General features: G+C 45.7%; 1 protein-coding gene across 2 annotated transcripts in view; it reads right to left on the bottom strand.

Moving 5' to 3' along the window:
• The window catches only part of LOC309344791 (peroxidasin homolog), a 72,753-nt gene extending 50,502 nt beyond the window's left edge, over positions 1–22,251 (bottom strand). The window contains exons 1-2 of one of the 2 annotated variants that reach the window (XM_081867492.1): positions 22,146–22,251; positions 18,434–18,536 (exon numbers count right to left, since the gene is read on the bottom strand). In XM_081867492.1, the coding sequence (XP_081723618.1) occupies positions 18,434–18,486 (53 nt within the window). In that variant the 5' untranslated portion in view covers positions 18,487–18,536; positions 22,146–22,251. Of the gene's footprint in view, positions 1–18,433; positions 18,667–22,145 lie in introns of those variants that run through there. The other variant, XM_081867494.1, reaches the window with a different exon arrangement.
• Between the last annotated feature and the right edge of the window lie 2,540 nt (positions 22,252–24,791).

Raw genomic sequence — 24,791 nt, 5'->3', positions numbered from 1 at the left:
GATAATGCCCTTTCGCAAGTGATGGTTAAACCACATCGAATCACAGAGCTATATTCGTGCAGGAATCTTGAGAATCGACCTTTGATTTCAGCCCTGAAGACTCCAAAAGTCTAATTTCCAGATTATCAAGGTATAACGTCTCCAGTGGAGGTGAAGCAAACCTCTTCTCCAAACCGTTTCCCTGGTTTTTCAAACGTCCTCCGGGTTTCTCATACTGCAGTGATCAATGCTAATTGATTTATTGCTAATCATCGATCTGGATCTTATTGCTATATCGCTAGGTATTGCTGCTGCTTTATTGTTCTGCAAACCACCGTGGTAGTTCATTGAAAAGAAAGGCAGTTGCAGAAATGATTTTAATAAAAAATAAATATGATGGAAGGGCTGCTGCCGTGCTGTTTTTACCGTAATTAACTGTATGCTTTTAAGAGATGGGAGAGATTTAATTCTGTCAATGTTTTTTAATGGTTGTTTTTTCACCCTCCTCTGTTTTTAGCTGTTCTTATTTTTCTCTCTAACCCGCCTTGAGTCCCTGTCAGGGAAAAAGGAGGGGTATAAATTTATTTATTTTTTATTTATTTCCCTCCTTTTCGCCTGACAGGGACTCAAGGTAATAGTAAAAATAATTGGAGACAGGGAAAGGGAGGATTTATAGAGAAACATAAAAGAGTGAGAAGCCTGGATTGCTGCATTCAATTGTTCAACATGGTGAGGACAATCTGGGTAACCGGATTCAAAAATAAACACTCACACCCTGCTCACACACAAAAACAAATTCTCACTACAGCCACACCCAACCGCTCTTAAAACCAAGGAAATACAATTAGGAAAATATTCACTTTCCTAATTGTTTCAAAAAAATAAACGAAGAAATTATACATTGACCACTAGGAACGAAACATATGTTGCAGATATTTTCCCACGTTTATTATGCTATTTTTGTGCTATACAAATGACACGGGGAAACTTATTTGTATAACATTATTCTTGTTTATGAAACCCAGTTAAAACAAACACGGTGAGGTCAGTCTGCACATGGTCAAATGCACCGCTCACATGGTGGTTGAGAAACCCAAACCGCGAATGCCTGCATTATGGGACGGCAGGAAATATGGATACAAAAAGGTGCAAGAAAACGCATGACAATGAAACGAAAATGTCTACACATCCCATTCTTGGAAGTGTTAGGAAAGTGCACCAAAAACTGTGCAGCATGAAAAAAAAAAGTTACAAGCACATTTTCTTACTTTTGACACATAAAGGCAGCCCTGCCGAAGCAAGGCCTCAAAAAATTAGTTGAAAACTCATAAATGTTCCTCCCCACGGAAATCTTTAGTAAAAGGCGAAAGATTTATACGATCTGAGGTGAAACCAGAGTATGCTTTTTGCAAGCCGACGAGCCCCGCCACTGCGCGGGCGCCTGCCATTGAGATTACAGTGATCTAATATTTTCCTCTTTCCCCCGCCGCGAAAAACACTTTTAATAGGTGAAAAAGGGGGAAAAAAGGTGGCTCCAATGTTTCTCCTGCGGTAGTAGAAGCCGTTCGCGTTAACGATGAAAACGACGGAGGGGAAACCGGCTCCCTTGCGCGCATTGCATCATGGTCCCAACACATGCTAAATGAGCCCTTCCCGGCTCTCGGCCCCGCCCGCGCAAAGCTGGCATTGAGGAACCATAGAGATAAGAAAATATAGATACACGCATATAAACATACACATCGGGAAATGCGGCTTGTTAAATGGGCGTGGCCAGGATTTTAGGGGGGGCTGAGCTTTGTTAAGGGGGGGGCAGAACCTCAGCTATGTGTTTTTATTTATTTTTATTGATTTTTTTTTTGAGGGGGGCAGTGGACCTAGGGCTGTGGTGGCCAAACCTGGCCCTCCAGCTGTTTTAGGACTACAACTCCCATCATCCTTAGCTAACAGGACCGGTGATCAGGGATGATGGGAATTGTAGTCCCCAAAGAGCTGAAGGGCCAAGTTTGGCCACCACTGCCCTAGGGCCAATCTTCCCATGCTAGCACCTTCCAGATATTCTGTACTATCAACCCCCACTGCCCAACTTTCCTGGAAAGGGGCAGGAGAAAGTGGGAGAAAGTGTACAGTCCTTAGGTCACATCTCCTGCCCTGATTTGTAAAGAACTCATGTATGTCTTTAACAGCCACTACCCACAAAGACGCGGGTGGCGCTGTGGGTTAAACCACAGAGCCTAGGACTTGCCGATCAGAAAGTTGGTGGTTTGAATCCCCGCGACGGGGTGAGCTCCCGTTGCTCGGTCCCTGCTCCTGCCAATCTAGCAGTTTGAAAGCACATCAAAGTGCAAGTAGATAAATAGGTACCACTCCGGCGGGAAGGTAAACGGTGTTTCCGTGTGCTGCTCTGGTTCGCCAGAAGTGGCTTAGTCATGCTGCCCACATGACCCGGAAGCTGTACGCCGGCTCCCTCGGCCAATAAAGCGAGATGAGCGCCTCAACCCCAGAGTCAGCCACAACTGGACCTAATGGTCAGGGGTCCCTTTACCTTTACCCACAAAGAATCCTGGAAACCGTAGTTTGTTAAAGATGCTGGGAACTGTATCATTGTTTAATATTGTTGGCACCCGTCTGCCTCGAGAGACAATGGAATAGCGCACCATGGGAGGTGGGCAAAGTCAAACCATTGGAGGGTTACAGCGCTTGCGACGCTCAGCACCCTTTAACAAACTACAGTTCCCAGCATTCTTTAGGGGAAGCCGTACCTGTTTAAAGTGGTATACAAGAGCACTTTAAACTTATTGGTAGGATGTAACCTTATGCATCACAGCAAAAGTCCTGGATATCTGGAATGTGTCCAGGTTGCAGTATCTCCGCTCCCTTCCAAGCGACAGATTTATTGAGCCTTCACTCTGCCTTGTTGGCACAAAGTTTGCCGGGAGGCTAGGCAACACCGGCTTTCCCAGTGTGCGTTTTTGTTCTGCCAGAAGTCTGAGTGCACTTCGCAGATCGTTGCTCTTTCCAGGTGGGACCCAAATCAAAGCTGATCTGGCATTCCGATGCACCCAAACCCTGCCTTTTTTGTGGTAGAAAACTGAAGGGGGACATGCACCGCAATGTGCGGGATAACGAAGGCAGCCAGTGTGGTGTAGTGGTTAGAGTGTGTTAACCGAGAAATCTGAGGGCTCCCTTGGACAAAAAACAAGGACACCAGTCAGGAATACTAGAGCAAAACAGCAGCCAGTAGGCTTGGTGTTTTTTTTTTTTTTTTAAAAAAAATAATATTTATTACTTTTCCAACAGTTTAAACACTACAGAAAAAGAAGAAAGAAAGAAGAAAAAAAAGAACAATACAATACAATACAAAAACACTACTTAACACTAACACATTAGACTAACAAACATAACAAAAACAAAAACAAAAACACATCAAACAATTTCGATATCTTATCTTTCATTCACTTATTTCAGCGACCTCCTCACACCTCCCTTTTTGTATTCCACTTCTATTTATTGTTTCAGCAATTCCTTTCCATCTTCCTCTGTTTTCTATCCTATAATTATCTTAGCACATTCTAACCTTATTTTTTCCTTTAATACTCCATTAATCTATCATATTCTTAATTCCTTATAACATTTCTACTAAAGCCATATAACTGTTGGAATTCAGGCTCGGTCAGAGGTATGTGCCTATCTGCAGGCACCGGCTGAATTCCTTTGACCTCCCTCCGGCGACTCCCGGCAGGAAAAACGCACGAGGTCCGTTCCGGCGATTTTCCTCAGGCTGTGAGAAAAACACACCAACTGCTTCTCCTCCTCCCTGCTCCCCAGGGAGGGGAATCAGACTCAGACAGAAACGTATCTACATTGCTTTTATTCCTGTCTTTAGCAGTCATACAGTAAAAGATGTCTGCTCTCTTCAACAAACAGAGAGAAACTCCAAACTCCACCCATGTACATCCTGTACAGGTCATATGACACACACACTGAGCTAACATCCGGTGCTCAGTACAGAATGGACTGCCCCTTTGTATCCATGGCAACAGTCACATACATCCTGTCTGGCTTTGCAGCCACAAGCAGCTGACTGAGCTGCTAGAGCCTTTGCTTGCTGCAGCATTGCTGCTTTAGAATAACATACTCCCCCTAAAGTATCAATGCGTGCTGCGAGCAAAGCGTCATCCAGAGAAGAAAACAAACAGTTGTTATATGTATAACACTCCCCTGTTGTTTCAGTTCCACCCTTGGAACTACCCGCCACTGGTTTTACCAATGTACCTCTCTGGTTGTGTGACTTCCAAGGAATGAGTGCATCTGCATTACCTTGGTTAGCAACTCTCTGTTGTGCCTTTGTCTCTGACTCAGACACAGCTTCAATCTGACCTTGGTCATTTACAACAGCAACACATGCAATAGCTTGGTTGGCAAACTCTTTTGAATACCTCTTGGGTGGTACACCCTTCGTTGCTCTCTCAGACCTACGTAAGAGGTGCTGCTCTTCTTTGCTTTCTGGTTCAGCCTTTGGACTCTTTGGAGAACCAGTACCAATTGTAAACAGTGGTTCGTCTTCCTCCTCTTCTGAGGGTCTAGTCATTACGTGAGATTTCCTCTCAATGACTGTGACAACTGAGCTGTCTGAGCTATCGCTGTCATCATCAGTACTACTGAATTCAATAAAATCATCATCATCATCATCATCATCATCAGAATCATCATCATCACCTGTGGGAAATGTGTGAACAATCACTCTCTCCTGTTCAGGAGCACTCTCTAGAAATTTTGTGAGAATCACCTTACCAGATTCAGACAAAATTACTCTGTAGAGACCCTTTTCATAACCCACAAAAATGCCTCTGGCATTCTTTACTCCACCCGGAGCTTCTGTCCTCACATGAGACCCAAAAACTTTGAAATGGGCAACAGAAGGTTTTCTGTGGAACAGTTTCTCAAAAGGAGAACTTCCCAACTCTTTTGAAAACTTTCTCAACCACGTATAACAAAATGACGTTAGCGACTCAGCCCAGTACTCTTGTGGCAGATGTGAACTAAGCAATTGCGCTTCCATTCCCTTTTGCAATTCTTTGTTCACCCTAACACAGACACATCTCTTCCAAGCTTCTTCGGAACTAGCAATTTTGTGTCTTATCCCTTTCTTCTTCAGGAACCTCTGGAAATCCTGTAAGAGAAAAATTGGCTTTTCATCTGTGCAAAGACAATCTATGTCAGCATTATGCATATTTTTAACCTTGTCACAAAACTCTTTAAACCTTTCTAAGGCTTCTTTCGGTCTCTCTAAAAGATAAATCCAGACAAAACCTGTGAAAGAATCAACACATATTAGGTAATACTTTGCATTGCCTCTAGATGGTGCTAAAGGACCAATCACATCAGCATACACCCGCTGAAATGCCTTGTCGACCCTCGAGGTGACCTGCTTGGCGTTCTTCTTGGCTACACCTGCAAAAGAGATCACGTTAGAATCACAATTCATGTAATCACTTTGATCAAAAGTCAACAAATACAGTCCATCTTTCTCTTTGGCAGAAAGATACAACTCTCCATCTTTGTAGATCTCGCAGTGTTGATCATCATAGGACAGTTTTAGTCCCTTCTTGGCAATCTGCGAAACGCTGAGCAGATTGTACTTCAACTCTGGAACCAAATAAACACTGTTCATAGTCAAGTTCAGACTTTTAAGATACACAGTCCCAATTCCGGTGGCTTCCAGCTCTTGACCGTTGGCTTGTTGTGCAACGAAGCTTTGCTTCTTAAACGACGAAAATAGATCCCTGCGATGGGTCATGTGAACCGTCGCTCCCGTGTCCAAAACGAAAGAATTCCCCACTTCTGGTGTGGCTTTTAGGGACATCAAAGCCTTTGCAGGCTTCGCCTGTGACTTGGCATGACCTCTGCCTAACGTCTCAGACTTCGTGGAGCTTCCCTTGGCTCCTTTTTTCTGACATGGCTTCCTGCAGTTCCGCTGAAGATGCCCAGTTTGTCCACAATTGTAGCATTGGACAACGTTCAAAGCTACAGCGTCTCCTCCAGTAGCTACAGCAGGGGGGGTGTCAGAACTCCGTTCTCGTCTCCCCCTGTCCTTGATTTCCAGGGCGGCGAGTCTGTCATGTTCACAAAGAACCACGGCAAAGACCCTGTCCGACGTTAGATCTTGCGCTGGGAGGGACCCCAGCTGACTGGCAACTGTTTTGTAAGTCCGATTCAGACTGTTGATCACCATGAAGCAAAACACTTCCTCCTGCAGACGGAAATTGCGTTCCACCATCTGTTGACGCAGAAATTTCATTTCCGTCAGGTGCGCTTGAACATCTCCATCAACTCAAGCCTCTAAAATCCAATAGCTGGCTTGTTTACACTCTGTGCTCCTGGCAGCTATAACACTGGCCGCTTGTAAAGTCCCTTCCAACAGTTCCTTTCTAAGGGCCTAGTCAAAACACGAGCTGTTTTTGCCTCTCTGAGGCTCAGCCTGACTTCCAGCCCTTATCTTGAAACTGGCCTGCGTTGCTAAGCAACAGCATTCCTTTCCTTGGACAGGAAAAACCACAGGAATGTTTGGAATGCAGAGCTCTTCTCTCTCGGAGCTGTTTTTCCCAAACGTTGCTCCCCTGAAGCAGAGAATGAATCAATCTGCATTCACACTTCTAAGCCCGAAAATCTCATACCTGGGCTCCGTAGCTTGGCTTTCAGCTTCTTCTGGTGAGCTCCTGGCTGCAGAGGGATTAGCCTCTCACTTCAGGCTTCCATGGAGCGATGAATACAGTAGCTCTGCCACTATTTCTGCAGACTTCCATGGATCGTAGAAACCATCAACCGGCATCTGCTACCACTGTTGGAGTTCAGGCTCGGTCAGAGGTATGTGCCTATCTGCAGGCACCGGCTGAATTCCTTTGACCTCCCTCCGGCGACTCCCGGCAGGAAAAACACACGAGGTCCGTTCCGGCGATTTTCCTCAGGCTGTGAGAAAAACACACCAACTGCTTCTCCTCCTCCCTGCTCCCCAGGGAGGGGAATCAGACTCAGACAGAAACGTATCTACATTGCTTTTATTCCTGTCTTTAGCAGTCATACAGTAAAAGATGTCTGCTCTCTTCAACAAACAGAGAGAAACTCCAAACTCCACCCATGTACATCCTGTACAGGTCATATGACACACACACTGAGCTAACATCCGGTGCTCAGTACAGAATGGACTGCCCCTTTGTATCCATGGCAACAGCCACATACATCCTGTCTGGCTTTGCAGCCACAAGCAGCTGACTGAGCTGCTAGAGCCTTTGCTTGCTGCAGCATTGCTGCTTTAGAATAACAATAACTTCATTCCAACAACCAGTAGGCTTGGTCTTTACTGAAGACTGTCGTGACAGGACTCCCACCTGCCACCAGGTGAAACAAGATGGAAGCCCTGAACAAAAAGAGACCCCAACTACACTCCTCGAACTACATCATGACTATATCATTGACACATCACAAAAAGGAGGGGTTGAGGGAGGAGTTGTGGTGGTAACCTGAGTGTCTTCTCACCTGGAGGGTTCCACCTTCCCCCTCCCCATGAGTACTTTCTGTTGTGTATTGAGTCAAAGGATTTTATATCTGTATTATTATTGTCTGTAATTGCATTAGGGTAAAGTAACTGCCTTTTGGTTCCAGAGGCTACAGCTACTATTGGTTCATTTAAGCTGCTGTATTTGGATCCTCTGTCTTATTGGTTGCCTCCAAAAGGCAGGACTGTGATTGCCTGGTATTGTTCCCTCCAAAATGTATCCCTTCTAGCTAGTTCCCTGTCCCTATAAATGTAGCTCTCCCCTCCTCAGGTTTCAGTCTTGTTGCTTTTAATAAAGAAGTGTTACTAGAGAACTGTCTCCAGCATATTATGTCAAGAGAGCTGAAATCACAAACCCCACGTCACAACACTTTCCAGAGGACAAAGGGGAGTTTGCAGTTTCCTGTCCCCAGAGGGAAGAGCTGATCACTGCCCTTTGTTCCACTCCATGCTGAATCCACTCTCATATGCAGGTTCTTTGTGAGCGTGATGGTCTTCTGTCTAGGACCATCAAGGTTGGCATGCCAACTGGGTAGGGCTCGAGGGATTATGGCTGCCCTGTATCAAACCTCCCCCCTTTGATAGTCCTTCCTTCATAGAGCAAAATAAAAGTGGAACGGTACAGATCCGATGTACGGGTGATTTTCTATGAACAGAAGCAACGCGCATGTGGTATGTGAGTGAGTGTGTGTGTCGAGTTTGTACAAACTGAATGATTGGGGAGTGGGTGGGTTCCTGCAACAAGTGTCAGACCTTGGAGATTGGGGTTTGAATCCCCATTCAGCCATCAAGCTCACTGGGTCGCCTCGGGCCAGTCACTCTCAGCCTAACCCACCTCATAAGGTTGTTGTTGTCGTGAGGATAATATGGGGAGGAGAAGAAGTATATATGCTACCTTGAGCTCCTGGAATGAAAGGGGAATATAAATGTAATGAAAATAAAAATAAGAACAAAAACAAAAAAGAATAAATAAAGAAACTTTTTTTCCCCCAATACAGCATTGTCTAACCTCCCTGCAATCAAATCAGAATTTATATGTCCACTGAATAGCTGAGTTTGCCTCCTGGCAAAAAATTGCGCAAAACGGGCCATGCTCAATTAACAGGTAGTCTGGAAATAACTTGAGTGCTGTCTTTTGGAAGCAGGCTTGTTTTTTGCAAGAGTGCCAAATCCTCTTTAATCGCACAAGCTTAATTCACCGGTATGCGAGTGAATCCCACCTGCGAATCAGCAACAGTCTGGACTTAGTTTTACTGCAGTCATTGCAACCCTGAACCTCATGCAGACTGGCGCAGCCAAAACTGAAGGCAAATAAATGAATAATGAGAGAAACTTCCTAAGTAACATTAAGTGAATTCCCATCTCCATGTTCTCCCCCCGCATTGCACACACACATACCTTGTCTTTATTTTTATCTGGTTAGTTTAATGCACAGGTTGAACAGCAGGGGAAGAACCTGATTTTAATTAGAAGGTTTAGCGGAGCCAAAGAAGGGGCCAGAATACAGGAGGTGGCTCCGTTCCAGCTTCAGGCTCTTGAACTCCACAACTGCAAATGAATTATTTCTAAGTAAAACATTTTCTGTACTTTGTGGTAACAGCAAGGCCCCCCCAAAAAGGATGTATTTAAATGGAAGAGACCTTTGGATGTAGAATGGGCCAAGGGAGAATGCTGGGTGATTATGGGCAGGAGATATCCTTTTTCAGATTCAGTTCCCTATCTGTAAAATGGGAATTATTATTATTATTATTAGTATTAGTATTAGTATTATTAGTATTATTAGTATTATTAGTATTATTAGTATTATTAGTATTATTATTAGTATTATTAGTATTACTCTGCCCATCTGGGTTTCCCTATTCCCTAGGGAATAGTAAGGATCTGCTTAGCACAGTTGTTGTGGACTACAAATACTATCATCCCTGAACACTGACCACACTGACGGGGGCTCATGAGAATTATAGTCCAAAACACCTGGGGAGTGCCGGGTTGTCAAAGGCTGGTGTACATCATTTTGAGGGCCTTAATGGAAATTCTGGATGTGCATAAAAGGTAAAGGTAAAGGGACTCTGGGGTTGCGGCGCTCATCTCGCTTTACTGGCCGAGGAAGCCGGCGTACAGCTTTCGGGTCATGTGGCCAGCATGACTAAGCCGCTTCTGGCGAACCAGAGCAGGGCACGGAAACGCTGTTTACCTTCCCGCCGGAGTGGTACCTATTTATCTACTAGCACTTTGACGTGCTTTTGAACTGCTAGGTTGGCAGGAGCAGGGACCGAGCAACGGGAGCTCACCCCGTCACGGGGATTCGAACCACCAACCTTCTGATCGGCAAGCCCTAGGCTCTGTGGTTTAACCCACAGCGTCACCCACGTCCCTTTCTGGATGTGCATACACAGCAGTAATTCAGACGTTTCTGCAAATGGGCTCTGTATGGAGGGGCATGTACAAACCTGACCTTAGTTTACTTCTGCATGTAACATATGAGGGAATAAAACCATAGGAACACAAAAGAGGCTGCTGGATCGGATCAGTGGCCCATCTCATCCAGCTTCCTGTTCTCACAGTGGCCAACCAGATGCCTGTGGGAAACCCACAAGCAGGATTTGAGCACAAGAGCCGTCTCTCTGCCTGTGGTTTCCAGCAACTGGGGTTCAGAAGCATTGTTGCCTCCAATCGTGGAGGCAGAACAAAGCCATCGAGAGCCCTCTCCTCCTCCATGAATTTATCCAATCTTTTAAAGGTAGCCATCACAGCTTCCTGTGGCAGTGAGTTCCATAGTTTATTTTCCCTGAATCTTCTTTCATCTGTCCTGAATCTTCCAACATTTCTGTTGGCAGGGACATCCCGAAGGCTTTTAGGGAGGTATTTTTATATGCGACAGCCGCAGCTCGGACTTTGGTGGCAAAGGGGTGGAAGGAACAAGAAGCCCCCACAATAACGGACTGGCATTCCAAGCTAAAAGAATTTGCTGAAATGGCGCAGTTAACAAATACCCTGAGAGGCAACTCAAAACAAACATTTATGGAAAAGTGGGACAGATATAAAATATATGTTCAAAAATACAGTAAAGGTTCACTATCTATGCTGGCATTTTATTGACGCTGGAGTGAGACTGAGTTGAGAAATTGGATATGTATTGGATAATATGTAAAGAAATATACAATAATGAGAGTACATTCATTTGTAAAAAAAAGGAATATATAATGGGAAAGACAGGAAATCTAGTGTTTTGGTATGTATATGATTTTTTGTTTCTTCTCTTTGTTCTTTCTTTTTTTTGTTTCATTTTTTTTTCTTGGTATATAGAATTTGTATCTAATTTTTGTATACATGTTGGAAATTATACTAAGTCCTGTAATGTAATATGACAATGTTTACCGATGTAATATAAGAATGCTAACAAATAAATAAAATGCAAATTCAAAAAAAGAAAAAGAAATAATTTTTTTAAAAAAGACTCTTCCAACATTCAGTTTCAATGAATGTCCATGGGTTCTAGTGCTATGAGAGAAGGAGAAATGCTTTTCTCGACTTCCGGGTTAGCGCGATCGGTTAATGGCGGATTCCCTTCGAGCTCCGGAGGGAATCGGCTCTGCTGAAGACGGGTCTTACCGCGCCGGCGACGCGGGGACCCTTAGAAACCGCAGGCGCGGAAGCCTGCGGACTTGGTGACTCGGCGGGCACCTTTAAGCGCCTTCCCCGACCCACGAAGAGCCTTTTTAAAGGCTACGGAGAGGGTACGGAGAGCGGCGTAGTGCTGGGAGTAGACCGCTACTTCAGTGGAGCGAAGCCGTGAGCCATGGCCGGAGAGCGCTGACTTTTTTCCCAAAATTTGGACTGGAAAACAAACAACCTGTGAGTAGAATGGAATTTGGACTTTAAAATTTTTACCTTTGAATTCGGCACGACCGGGGGATGTGCTAAAGGGAAGTCCGCACCCCCCCTACCTACAAACGATCTAAAGCAAGGATTGGAGAACTAAGGTGGAGAGATTACTGTCTTTTTGGTGCTAGATAAAAGATATTTCCATGAATTTGACAGAAGAAGTCTTTGTGCTGGAGAGAAAGGGAGGAATTTTGGAAGTTTTTGTGTAACCCCTCCCCCCGAACCCGGGAGCGTCCTGTGTGTGTGCCGGAGGAAAAAGAATAAGGAGTTTGACAGCTGTCAAAGGAGCTGTCAAACGGGCGGTTAAAGTCAAGAACTTTGCTATTTAATTACTCTCTGAACTAAAGGTGTTACATTTGAATTGAGGTGGTTGGAAACAAAGTAGTAATAAACAACAAAGTAACGGATTGTTGGAAAAGGACTATTAAGCAATTGGAATCCCCCTAGGGGGAACTAGAGACATTACAATGGCTGCAGAGGGGAAATTACTGGCAGAGATAGAAAAAATGTTTTTTCTCGTGGGAATCTTGCAAGAGCAGAGTACGGCTATGAACAAAGAACTTATGACCTTGAATTCTAAAACAAACAACTCTGCTGAATGCATAAAGGATTCGACTGATAAAAAATCTGCAGCTGAACCAGAAGAGACATCTTTGGAATTGGCGGAGAGGAAAGAAGGAGTGGAGAAAGTACAGGTGGAAAATACCAACCAGAAGCCTATATCGTCAGAAAATAAAGAAGAAGATCTTTGGATTACAAATCTGCGAAAGATGAGAAAGATGAGGAAGGAAGTCCCTGGAGTACTTGGAATACTGGAATTTAAAAGAATAAAGAAACATGATCGGGACTTCCTCTTTGAGTATGGGAGAGCAGCTGACCTTTTGCAGCAATTGCTTTTAAACATTTTGGATGGAAGAAAATTTGATGTGACTGTGACAGAACTCCTTCGAGACCTGAGGACCAACAAAAAGGATTACCAACAAAATCGGCAGAGAGAGACTGACAGAGAATTGAAGGCCTCGGATGTGAGGAATCCGGGCTAGGAACTGTTTTTGTGGACATTTGCTTGGGAAGGGATGGAAACCGGGATAGGGAGGGGGGGAGAATAGAATTTCAAAATTTTATGATTTTTGTATTTGGCCATTGTGACCTATAATTAATATAATAAAGGGAGAAATTCGTGGAAGGGAAGTTAGGTCGACCTTAGAAAAAGGATTTAATGTTTATAAGAGAATTGGATAAATTAAATGTGGACAAGTAAAAAGAGCTAAGTTTTAAAAATAATAATAATATGTTTAAGATTATAGATAAGAACTTGCTGAACTAATTATCGGAATTGGGATGTATGAAGAGGGGGTGGGGGGAAGTCAGGGAAAGAGGGTAAAGAAAGTAAGGGTATGAAATTGTATATGTGTTGTCTTTGTCTTTTTGTGTGTGTGTGTCTTTATAAAATGTAAAAACCCAATAAAAATTTTATTAAAAAAAAAAAAGAGAAATGCTTTTCTCTTCTTAATTTCTCCATTCCTGGGCTAATTTCTACATCTCACCAGCGTAGGATCTATGAGTTGCCACCACTTTTCCATCCGGATATTCCTCTTTTTTCCATATATCCCTAAACCTGGACTTAAAAAAAAAAAAAAAAACCACCCAAATGTGACACTACGAGACAAATGTTACTGTCTGCACAAACGGTCCACAGCTGTTGCTTTTCTGCAAGCTGTTGGCTCCGTCCTGCCAGATCACATCTGGGCTGCTGTTGCTCTGGAGGAACAGGCCGTAGCCAACACATATCCATCACATACTTTCAGCACTGACCTCTCTGTCCATTTGCCCTTTCTGTTTTGGGATGAAGCGGGATTTCTCATTAAGCGGGTTGCTGGCTTCAGTCTGCAGTGGGAGCCAGGACCTCTGCATGTTCCAGCTGCAAGGGGCAGGACATGCGTGGAAACCAGAATAATATGCGGCCACAGAATCAAGGATCCTGACCCGGCTTTGCATACAAACTCTGAGCGGACTGCTTCTCCAAGGAAGACGTTTAAAAATTGGCAGGAGCAGAGGGGGGGGGGTGTGTTATGAGAGCAGGGGACAGTGGTGTTCAGACTTTCTCTGGCTTCCCATATTGACTTTTCTGGCAAGGAACTCCCACAGGCATCTGCCACAGAATGGTTGTGTGGTGTAAAGGAGTCTGGGGGATATTTGAGGAGTCACACAAGTCTATTGGGCCATGCTGTAACGTTCTGTGTGAACGGAGGCTGTACATCAGGACAGCTGTCCGCTGGTGGGTATCTGGATGATTCACGGTTGATCAGCATACATTTAAAGCACCCCTCCAGAAAAAAATATGAACCCTGGGAATTGTAGTTTGTTAAGGGCGCTGGGAATTCTAGCTCTGTAAGGGGTGAACTAGAGTTCCCAAGATTCTTCGGTGTGTGTGTGTGTGTGTGTGTGTGTGTGTGTGTGTGTGTGTGCTCTAAATGTATATAGTACATATGCAGGCTCAGTCCTATAACAACAACACGCTTTTCTCCTGCTCCTTAGTCAGGTGCTGAGCACGTGCAAATTGTAGTACAGTGGTACCTCAGGTTACATACGCTTCAGGTTACAGACTCTGCTAACCCAGAAATAGTACCTCGGGTTAAGAACTTTGCTTCAGGATGAGAACAGAAATCGCGCTCCAGTGGCGCGGTGGCAGCAGGAGGCCCCATTACCTAAAGTGGTGCTTCAGTTTAAGAACAGTTTCAGGTTAAGAACGGGCCTCCGGAACGAATTAAGTTCTTAACCCGAAGTACCACTGAAACTTACATGTGTTTGTACGATTTTGCAGTATTTGTACTGGTTTGCAGGTCATTCCAGTGTTTGACTCAAGGAGGCGCTGTTGACAATAAGTTCCGCCCCATGCTGACTAAAGTGGGAGGGACCCATAGGAGATGTTCTGCAAACACCTTCAGGAAACACCTTCTCAATTATCCCTCCCTCCCTATTGAGAAACTTCTGGTGAGCTTTTAAGGAACTTCAGGGTCCCTGGAACAAAAATGTACACAATCCAAGTTACAGCAATCCCTTGGAGATCTGATGAGGAAATGTCACTCATGCAAAGCCACTGTCTGTAATGGCTAATTAATATCTGACTTTAACTTTTTAATATAGTTAAACCACAGAGCCTAGGACTAGCTGATCAGAAGGTTGGCGGTTTGAATCCCCACAACAGGGTGAGCTCCCGTTGCTCGGTCCCTGCTCCTACCAACCTAGCAGTTCAAAAGCATGTCAAAGTGCAAGTAGATAAATAGGTCCCGCTCTGGCAGGAAGGTAAACGGCGTTTCCTTGTGCTGCTCTGTTTCACCAGAAGTGACTTAGTCATGCTGGCCAGTAAAGCGAGATGAGCGCCGCAACCCCAGAGTCGGTCACGACTGGATCTAATGGTCAGGGGTCCCTTTACCTTTACTTTACTGCTGTAAACCACTTTGGCGTTGTTTTTAATGACACAGCAGTATATAAAGAAATAAAATAATGATTTGAAGAGGAATATGATGCATCTCACTACGGTGGGGTCCACATGCCAAGTGAAAAATGCATTTTTTGTAAACTTTTTGAGGTTTTTCTTTTCTCCCCCCCCTTTTTTACAATCAATTGGTGTATTCATTGTATGAAATAAATAACTAAGTGTACCTGCTCGGTCTGCTGCCCAGGTGCTTTGGAATGATGGGCAACTACAAGGCCTTCTTGGGGTGCCTTATTCTTTAAATCAGACCTGGTCTAGACAGCACTTTGTAAATAAATGATAATAATGAAAGCCAGCGTGGCATAATGGTTAGGGTGTTTGGCTAGGGCCCAGGAGACCAGGGTTCGAATCCACACTCGGCCATGAGGCTCACTGGGTGACCTTAGGCTAGTCACCATCTCTCAGCCTAACCTACCTCACAGGGTTGTTGCGAGGGTGAAATGGGGAGAACCGTGTACACCCCCCTTGAGATCCTCGGAAGATAAAGGTGGTATATAAATGAAAAAACAAATGGAAATCTTCAAACAGAGGACTTACCCCTGACAGCCTTTTGTAAAAGGTAAAGGTAAAGGGACTCCTGACTGTTAGGTCCAGTCGTGGCCGACCCTGGGGTTGTTTGCAGTGCTCATCTCGCTTTACTGGCCGAGGGAGCTGGCGTACAGCTTCCGGGTCATGTGGCCAGCATGACTAAGCTGCTTCTGGTGAACCAGAGCAGCACACGGAAATGCCGTTTACCTTCCCGCCAGAGTGGTACCTATTTATCTACTTGCAGTTTGACGTGCTTTCGAACTGCTAGGTTAGCAGGAGCAGGGACCGAGCAACAGGAGCTCACCCCATCACTGGGATTCGAACCGCCGACCTTCTGATTGGCAAGTCCTAGGCTCTGTGGTTTAACCCACAGCGACAGCCTTTTGTAAACAGTGTTTAATGCTGATTCGATAGATCAGCAAAATGTGCGGTAGGCATTGGGGTCAAGTTCGCCTCCCCTGATGTTGGAATGAAGTTACATGGTTTTAGCAGAAATGCTATAAAGAATTAAGTACAATAAATTGTAAAGGGATTAAAGGGAAATCAAGGTTAGAATCTGTTAAGATAAATTATAGGACAAAGAATTGAGGAAGATGGAAAGGATTTGCTGAAACAACTAATTGAAGTGGGATACAAAAAAAGAGAGGTGTGAGGAAGTCACTGAAACAAGTTAAGGAAAGATAATAACATTGAAAGTATTGAGTGTGTTTTTAATTGTTTTTCTTTTCGATTTGTTATATTTATGTAGTGTTTTTCTTTTTGTGCTGTATTGTAGTGTTTTGTTGTGTTTGATTCTTTTCTTTTTTTCTTTTTGTAATTTCCGAACCCTTAATAAATATCATTAAAAAAAAAAAAAAGTTCGCCTCCCCTACTGTTCAGGGCTGTTGCTTCTCCCAACATACAGAAGGGCCGTGGCACAGTGGTAGGGCATCTGCCCTGCATGCAGAACGTCCCAAGTTTGGTCCCCAGCGTCTCCAGACAGAGCTGGAAAAAACTCCCTGCCAGAAAATTCTAGGGAGCTGCTGCCAGCCCGTGTAGGCAGTACCAAGCTAGATTGACCAATTGGCTGAGACTGCATAAGGCAGAGTTCCCTGTGTTTAAAGAGAGGGCTGAGATGCTACACAAACCTTGAACCAAAAATTGCAAAACAAGAAAGTCCATAGTCACATCTATGCCAGGAGCATGTGGAAGAACACTTGGTAGCTTGAAACGTGCGCCTTACAGCTAATGTTTCTGAAAAAGGGCTGGCAGACACCCTGTATGTGGCTTGCCCATTTGGCTTCCCTGATACTATACTATGGACCTTTTTGTTCATTTAGCTGAAAACAAGCATACCTATTTTCCTTCTGTCAGATGTTGGTTGGCGATAGAAATGCACCCCCACCCACCCTGTGCTTTCATCCTGGGAGTTTGAGACTCAGACCCAGACTTGCTAAGGCAACTTCCTTCCGCTCCAGCCATGTCAGTTTCACCCATTGCTCCCCTCTCCCAGCCACTTTGCATGGACTTCCTCAGCTACACACACACACACACACGTCACACCCAATCCAGTGGACATTTGGGAATTTTGCAGATTTACACACAGGTACCCCTGTATATTTCTGCTGGAGTTGGTTCAATGAGAACTGTGTTCATTCGCTCTGTCTGCACCCCACCCTCCGAACGTTAAGCTGTGGCTTAAAGATAAAGGAAACTGGAACATTGAAAGTGCAAAGAAGTTTAGAAAGCACATGTGTTTGCTTTTAGAAATGCAAGACTGGCGTTATGTTGAACGAATGTTGAACGAACACACACACACACACACAGCAGTTTTCCACTTTCCGCAGGAGGGATAGGCTATTCTGATGATAGGAGTTTACCCAACACCAGCCCGGCAGCATCAAAACTTTGGGCACAATCTTCCCAAAAGTTCTTTACAAGGAGATGCATTTAAATGTATGGAAGATGCACAAGGGTATCTGTCACAGAATTATGGAGTTGGAATGGCCCCAAAGGATCATCTAAGTCCAACATCCAGCAATACAGGAATCACAGCTGTGTCGTTTTCACGTGAAAATGTCTACCTTTAACTCACACAAATGCAGACAAACACACAAACACCCTAAGGAACAAGGCAGAGGAAGGACTCTCCCAGCTGACATCTCATTTCAGGTTGCTTAGACGAGACCACCTGCTCGGAGCCCCCACTTTTAAATTCCCACATTTGAAAGCAGATGAGCGAGGGACTGTGAGCAGGATATGGAGTAAGCACTTGGAAGGAAATAGATGCTCTGAACAAACGAATCCCAAGCCACCTTTCAAGTCACATAAAGATCCACTTCCATGCTAAAAGTGCATGCTATTTTATAACATCCTCCAAACATCTCCTTTCTGCAAATCCTTTCCTTAACTCCCCCCACCCCAGGGTCTGTATCCCCGCCAACCGCAGCAAAACCTAAACATGGTGAGTGCATTTCTGCACATTCTTCCCTTGTTAAGCTCTGACTTCCCTCCTTTCCATGTGAAACGGCAGACTGTAAACTCCTTGGAGACAGAGACCTTTTCTTTTCCTGCTTCTGCTCTCAAGTGCATGAACGGTGCCGTAGGAATAATATTGCTTTTGCTTACTCCCCGTTTGCAGAATTCTTTTCTGCAAAGCAACTTCCAGTGCTTTGTAACCAATAAAACACACACACACACACACACACACACACACACACACACACACCACAACCTTGGGGAACTTATAATTTCCAATAGTTTCTCCAGAAATGTGAATGTCTTTGGTGCCACAACAACTCCCCAAAGTAGGTCCACTCTCCCATGTAGAGGCAAGGAACTGCAACCACGAGACAGTAATTTGCCCAAGGCCACACTGCGGGTCTGTGGCAGAGGTGGAACTTGACCTTCCCACCTTCTGGATCCCAAACCCGGCTCTAGCGGCACTCCGCTAAACTGGTGCACACAGTTTAAAACCCAGAAGAGAATCCCCAAAGAAAAGTGGTACTTACAGGACGTTGGTCTGTGGTGGGACTTCAGGGATTGTTTCAAGCATCAAATGCATGCATCTGACTGTGGTCCTGAAGCATAAGCACCGGCTGGGGCAGGAGCTGGCTGAGACAGGTAAGAGAAGCACCAGGTAGATGCTGGGGAGGAGGCCTGCAGCTCTGCCCAGCATGGTGTTTGCAGGGATGTTAAGTTCCCCAGATTCTGAGCTGCAAAGAAGCAGACCGAAATCTCCCAGCCTTGAGGGACGGGGAGGAGGAGAAGGGGGGAGGACGGAGGAGGTGGGGACACACACGGACATATGTTTCCAATTAAGTTAAGGCAGTCTGACAGGCCAACTCCCACCCTCCCAGCTTACGATGCACATACAACATCCGAAAATCAAACTGCGACCCCAGTTGGGCTCTGCTCTCCACAGCAGATTCCTCGTTAATTCTGCCTTGGCTCCCAGCCTGATTAGCAGGAACTCTTCGTTTTCCCTGGGTGGCAGGCGGGGTCTCAGGACCCAAAGATCAGCAAGGGGGTGGTGGGATGGGACAGAGAAGCCTGCTTTGCAGAGGGAGCTTGGAGACCCAGCCGTTGTTTCTAAAGAGATGCAATGGTGGAAGGGGAAAGGCACCATCACCCTTGGAGCACACATGTAGCACTCTAGAGACACTGCTAATGGCTGGTGTACTCTTTCACCAGAGCATCACCAACAAAAAGAAGCACTTTCTACAAGGGCTTGCATCCTGCATGTGCACCAAACTGCTATGACATGGGGGGGGCATACCTGTCTCTAGGCATAACGCCCTGATCTTGGAGGCTAAGCAGGGTCCAGACAGGTTAGTACTTGGAGGGGAGACCTCCTGGGAGTGCCTGGCGCTGTAGGCATGGTGAGGAACCTCTGGTCCTCCAGATGTTGATGGAATCCACCTCCCACGAGCCCCAACCAGCACAACCAATGGTCAGGGTTGATGGCAACACCAGACCAGCAGCATCTAGAGTGCCATCGGTTTTTCAAACCTGGGCTAGGGGTTCATTAGGCCGAACCACTGAAACCGCCGTGTTCAGCCTGATAAGCAGCGATGGACTCTGAAAACTCTAGAGCAAGCAAGACTAGGAAACTCCGGTTCATGGGCCAATCTTGGTCCACTAGGGACTTCAATTTGGATCTTGAGGCCATTTTACTCAAACCACATCTACCTGACCTTCAGCTGGTTGGGAGGACAGGATTAAATCCTGCACTGGCTGCACACACCTGTTCCCAGCCGGGAAGGGGTTCCCATAGCTAAGGTAGCAGGATTTAATATCCACTCATTGAGTGGCAGGTGGCGCTGTGGGTAAAACCTCAGCGCCTAGGACTTGCCGATCGCATGGTCAGCGGTTCGATTCCCCGTGACGGGGTGCGCTCCCGTCGTTCGGTCCCAGCGCCTGCCAACCTAGCAGTTCGAAAGCACCTCCGGGTGCAAGTAGATAAATAGGGACCGCTTACCAGCGGGAAGGTAAACGGCGTTCCGTGTGCTGCGCTGGCTCGCCACGTGACCCGGAAGTGTCTGCGGACAGCGCTGGCTCCCGGCCTATAGAGAGATGAGCGCACAGCCCTAGAGTCTGGCAAGACTGGCCCGAACGGGCAGGGGTACCTTTACCTTTACCTTTACCTTTACCATCAGTTGTTGGCAGGGGATAAATCCTGCTCTATTCAAGCTGCCTAGTGTTCCCATTTGAGCCATTGGTTTTGGGAGATTCAAGTGTGTATGTGCACTGTTCTTTTCTTTTCTTTCTTTCTTTCTTCTTCTTCTTCTTAGCACGCTGGGCATGTCAACTCAAGCACCTTTGGCCCTTAACCAACAGTGAAACATGCACCAGTGAAAAGATAATAGGAAGAGCTATCCACAGAGGTGCAGATTTGATACCTGATTTGATTTCATTATTTTATATATGTTGGAAGCCGCCCAGAGTAGCTGGGGCAATCCAAGCAGATGGGTTGGGCATCATCATCATCATCATCTGAGGGTGGCAGGTGAAGGCTCTTGATAGCTCCTACAGGATTCAACTCCCCTGCTCTTATTCTGAAGTGGGAGAGAGAATTTCTTGACCCAGTATGTGGGGGGGGGAGGAATTAAGTGCTTTGCTGTGGAGATCGAAGCCCCATGTCTTTGGTTGGAAGGTGGGGAGGAACGTGCTCCTAGATGTTTATCCATGCAAGAACCATCAGGCTCTACCCAGATTCCATCTTGGCTCCAGACTAACTGATCATGCCCATCCCTGGTTCCATGGTGGGCTTTGGGCTCTAAATGTTCTATGGCTAAGCCAGGCACCCCCTAACTTGGCCCTCCAGATGTTTTGGGGCTACCATTCCCATCATCCCTGACCACTGGGGCCCTGTTAGCTAGGGATGATGGGAGTTGTAGTTTTAAAACATCTGGTGGGCCGAATTTGGGGGGTGCCTGTTCTAAGCCCTCAGTTGCCTCCACTTGGTCTCCCCTACTCCCCCGCCCCAAATTTCCTTAGAATGCGGTAACCCAGACCAGACAATTTACTCCAGTTAAGGCTGTACCAGTGCCAAATAGAGCAGCCGTCATGAGTTTCAGGGATTATTCACACTTGGCCGGCCTCTGGCCATTAACTAACATTAATTAATTGTGTTTGTCGGAGCAAAGAACCTCACTGGGTTCCTGGCAGAGTTGGACGCATTCATGAAGAGCATCCCACCATTCATTAAAATTTTCCATCATTTATAGATCACCGTCAGTGTTCAATTTGTGATTTATTTATTTTTAATCCTCGTGGAAAATCTTCAGTATTTTAGTGCAAATTTCTCCTAAGCACGTTTTGTATGCAGTTTTTACTAATGCATGGATTTTTGCAAGTTTCCCCCCTCAACATGCTATTTTTTTCTGTGTCGTCTTCACCTGTATATGCATTTTTGTAAACATCCTTTGGCTGGCGAACGACATCACAAAATTTGGCGAACTACGAATTATCGTAGGAGCTATGGCAGTGCTTCAGTTCTCTGTTTCAAAAAGTGCAAATGTGATTGCTTCAGCTTTCAGTGTGAATTGGATCAAACTTCTGCCCCATCTCTAGTAGTGGCAAGGGAGTGATAATCTGAGAAGGGAGCTGTTGCCTAAGAGGGGTGTGCATGAGATAGCAAATACAGGGTCCCAGGAGGTTGACTAAGGGTTAATGCAACCATCAGGCCAAAGAAGCCTAGCTGCCCATATAGTAAGGATGAGGAAGCTGTGGTCCTGCAGATTACCAGGTATGATGGGAGTTGTAGTCCAGGGGCAGGCAACCAAAGGCCCAGGGGCTGGATGTGGCCCAATCGCCTTCTCAATCCGTCCCGCAGACGGTCTGGGAATCAGCATGTTTTTACATGAGTAGAATGTGTCCTTTTATTTAAAATGCATCTCTGGGTTATTTGTGGGGCCTGCCTGGTGTTTTTACATGAGTAGAATGTGTGCTTTTATTTAAAATGCATCTCTGGGTTATTTGTGGGGCATAGGAATTCGTTCACCCCCCCCCCCCCCGAAAAATATAGTCCGGCACACCACTTGGTCTGAAGGACGGTTGACTGGCCTATAGCTGAAAAAGGTTGCTGACCCCTGTTGTAGTCCAACAACACTTGGAAGGCAACAGATTCCCCATACCTGACCTGTAGAGGAATTTGGTGCTGCCCAGATGTTGCTGGGCCGATCAATGTAAAGATCTACCTTCTAGACTTTGAGTACTTACCTGTGACATCAATGGGCCACCTAGCTCCCCGAGGAGCTGGCTTCAGGCACTAGGCCTGTTGACAGACCCACTATGTGCTATAAAGATGTATGCAGACGTGGCATGAAGGCTGGAGGCATCAGGCCTGCCCTGTGGGAATCCCTTGCAGATGACTGCAGTGCCTCAAGACAGACCGTCAGGTTGTGCATCCACAGCAGTGACCAAAGGAGGAATGAGCGCCGGTAGGAGCGCAGAGAGAAGAAACATCACGGTGCAGCTGCTGAGGCACAACCGGATGCCATCCTCTGCCCCAGCTGCAACAAAACATGTCTCTCCCATATCGGTCTCTACAGCCCCTGCAGGCGCTGTAATCATCCAACCGTTTGACTTCACCCACAAAGGGGCACTTCTCCATTGTCTCCTCCTGAAACAGATGGGTGCCAAAAACAGCAACCTAGCTAATTTGCAACTGATCTGGAGAAAACTCTTTTGAAGCCCTCCAACAAGTGTTTGGGTGATTAATGTCATTGGTGCGTGATTCTGCTAGCAAATGCAGTTACGATACTTAAGTCATCATTTCATTTGAGGATTAAGGAGTCAAAACCAAATATTTCACAGAACAGCTTTTTTTCTTCAGTGGCAAAGAAAGCGATTTTCTTTTCTGAGAGCCTTCAGTTATGGCCCACAGAGGAAGGTCTGGAAGGGCTGCCCTTGCTCCTCAGCCCAAGAGCACAGAGGACCTGCGTGGTGCATGGGGTCCAATAAGATGATCAGCACCGTCAATGAAGCTCAATGGCTGCTTTACACAAGCACCTCAAAGCAAAATACGAAATGAAAAAATATGAAAAACAACATGAAATAATTAAAACACAAAGCACCATGCAAAGTAAAAACCCCAGAGTTCCCTAACATGGGTCTTTAAAAACCACAGGCAGCCCCCCTGCCACCACCAAAATTTATATGTTCTTATACATTCACGCAAGCACAACCAATCACTGCAAAGAAACATTCCCCATCTCCACCTCCCTGGATGAGTCAGTGGATGGGTTTGCTCATGCTTGGGATTGACTCATTGCTCCACTGGGGATTAAAGGAGGAAAGAATCTTTCCCCAGGCCAATCGGGGTGTGTGTGTGTGTGTGTGTGTGTGTGTGTGTGTACCAATAACTAAGGATTATTTGTTTTAGTTTGTAGTGGGTGGCTTGGCTCTCACGGCGTGAGAGAGATGGAACTATTGCTCCGAGGTCTTTAACGGGGGTTGCACCTGCTCATTCTTTGCTTGGGTGGTATGATAGCAGGGTTTGCAGCATAGGCTGACTAGGGTTGCGCTGGCTGATTCCAGCGACCCCTCTCTTCTCCTCCTCTCCTGTGCATGCACGTGTGAGCATGCGCACTCATGCACGGCACTTTGAATTGCTCCCGTTTTACTTCTTGGTAAGCCCGCACCCCACCCGGCAGTTCCCAACACTGCACTCTAAGAGCATGATTATACACTTCCGCTGTAAAGCTTTTCGTCTCGGCAGAGGGTTGAAGGTGGTACATTTTAGGACTCTGCAAAAGGACAGAACGCCAAGCTATTTCAGTTGCGCCTAAAAGGGAATTAGAAGCCTGCACATTCCGTGATTCCTGAAGAGGAAGGGTCTTCTTCTTCCAGCACCTTTCATTTCACTACCCCGATTACCTGGCATGCTTTGAAAGGAAAGCGACATAGTGGTAAAAAAACAACAGCAGCTTTCTAGCACGACACTGAAGACTTTGTTGCTTGCAGTTCCATGTTTCAAGCCTCCAAACAATCTGCTATTTGTTTTCCTTGGCTGTAACTCAACAACCAAGGACAAACTTTGCTGGAAGCCATCCCCCTTGGAGGATTCCTACAATTTGGGAAGAGCGCACCCCCTAGTGGTAAACAAAAGTACTTTCTCTCTCTCTCTGAAAAGCTTGATGCATCGACTGATGGGCCGAGTTATGCGACTACGGTGAGTGCTCCCAGACATCAAGGGCTGCTTGCGCATGCAAGCTTTTTGCAGAGTTGACCCAATGTTGTCCTCAAAATGCCAGCCTGCACTTTTTAGCCATTTAATGATGATTTCCCAGTAAGTAAAAACAACCCATTATGCATCCAAAGTCACTGTTAGCAAGGAAGCTTGTTAGCATATTTTTGGGGGTAGGGGCCAGCTGTTCCCCTGCCCCAAATTCCAAACCCATTTCCATCTATTGCTGTGTGCTGATGTCACTCTTTCTCCAGGTAAACCTCATAGACTGTATTAACAGTGCATAAAATCAGACTTCAATAATAATAATAATAATAATAATAATAATAATAATAATAATATGGAGGTCTTTCACAATACCCTATTATTCTGGCATGTCATTGCTGGTTTTCAGGCAGTAGAAACATAACATTCTGCTATTAGTTTCTTTCTGAGCTTGCCATCCACCCTCAACTCCACCAAAATCAAGCAGATCAGTGTGGCTAAATATCACTCTAGTGTGATGAGAAATGACTGCTGGGAGGAGTGCAGAGGCCCTGGTGCATCTACAGCGGCACAACTGGACGCCTTCCTCTGCCCCAGCTGCAACAAAACATGTCTCTCCAGCATCAGTCTCTCCAGCCACAGCAGTTTAGAAAATCTTTCCAGTATGGGATTTATGAACACCAAGCAAAAGC

The sequence above is a fragment of the Podarcis erhardii genome (genome assembly GCF_964252035.2).
Source record: "Podarcis erhardii genome assembly, chromosome: 6".
Classification (NCBI taxonomy): Eukaryota; Metazoa; Chordata; class Lepidosauria; order Squamata; family Lacertidae; genus Podarcis; species Podarcis erhardii.
The sequence above is the reverse complement of the archived record's forward strand: the minus strand, read 5'-3'. Positions and strand labels throughout refer to the sequence as shown.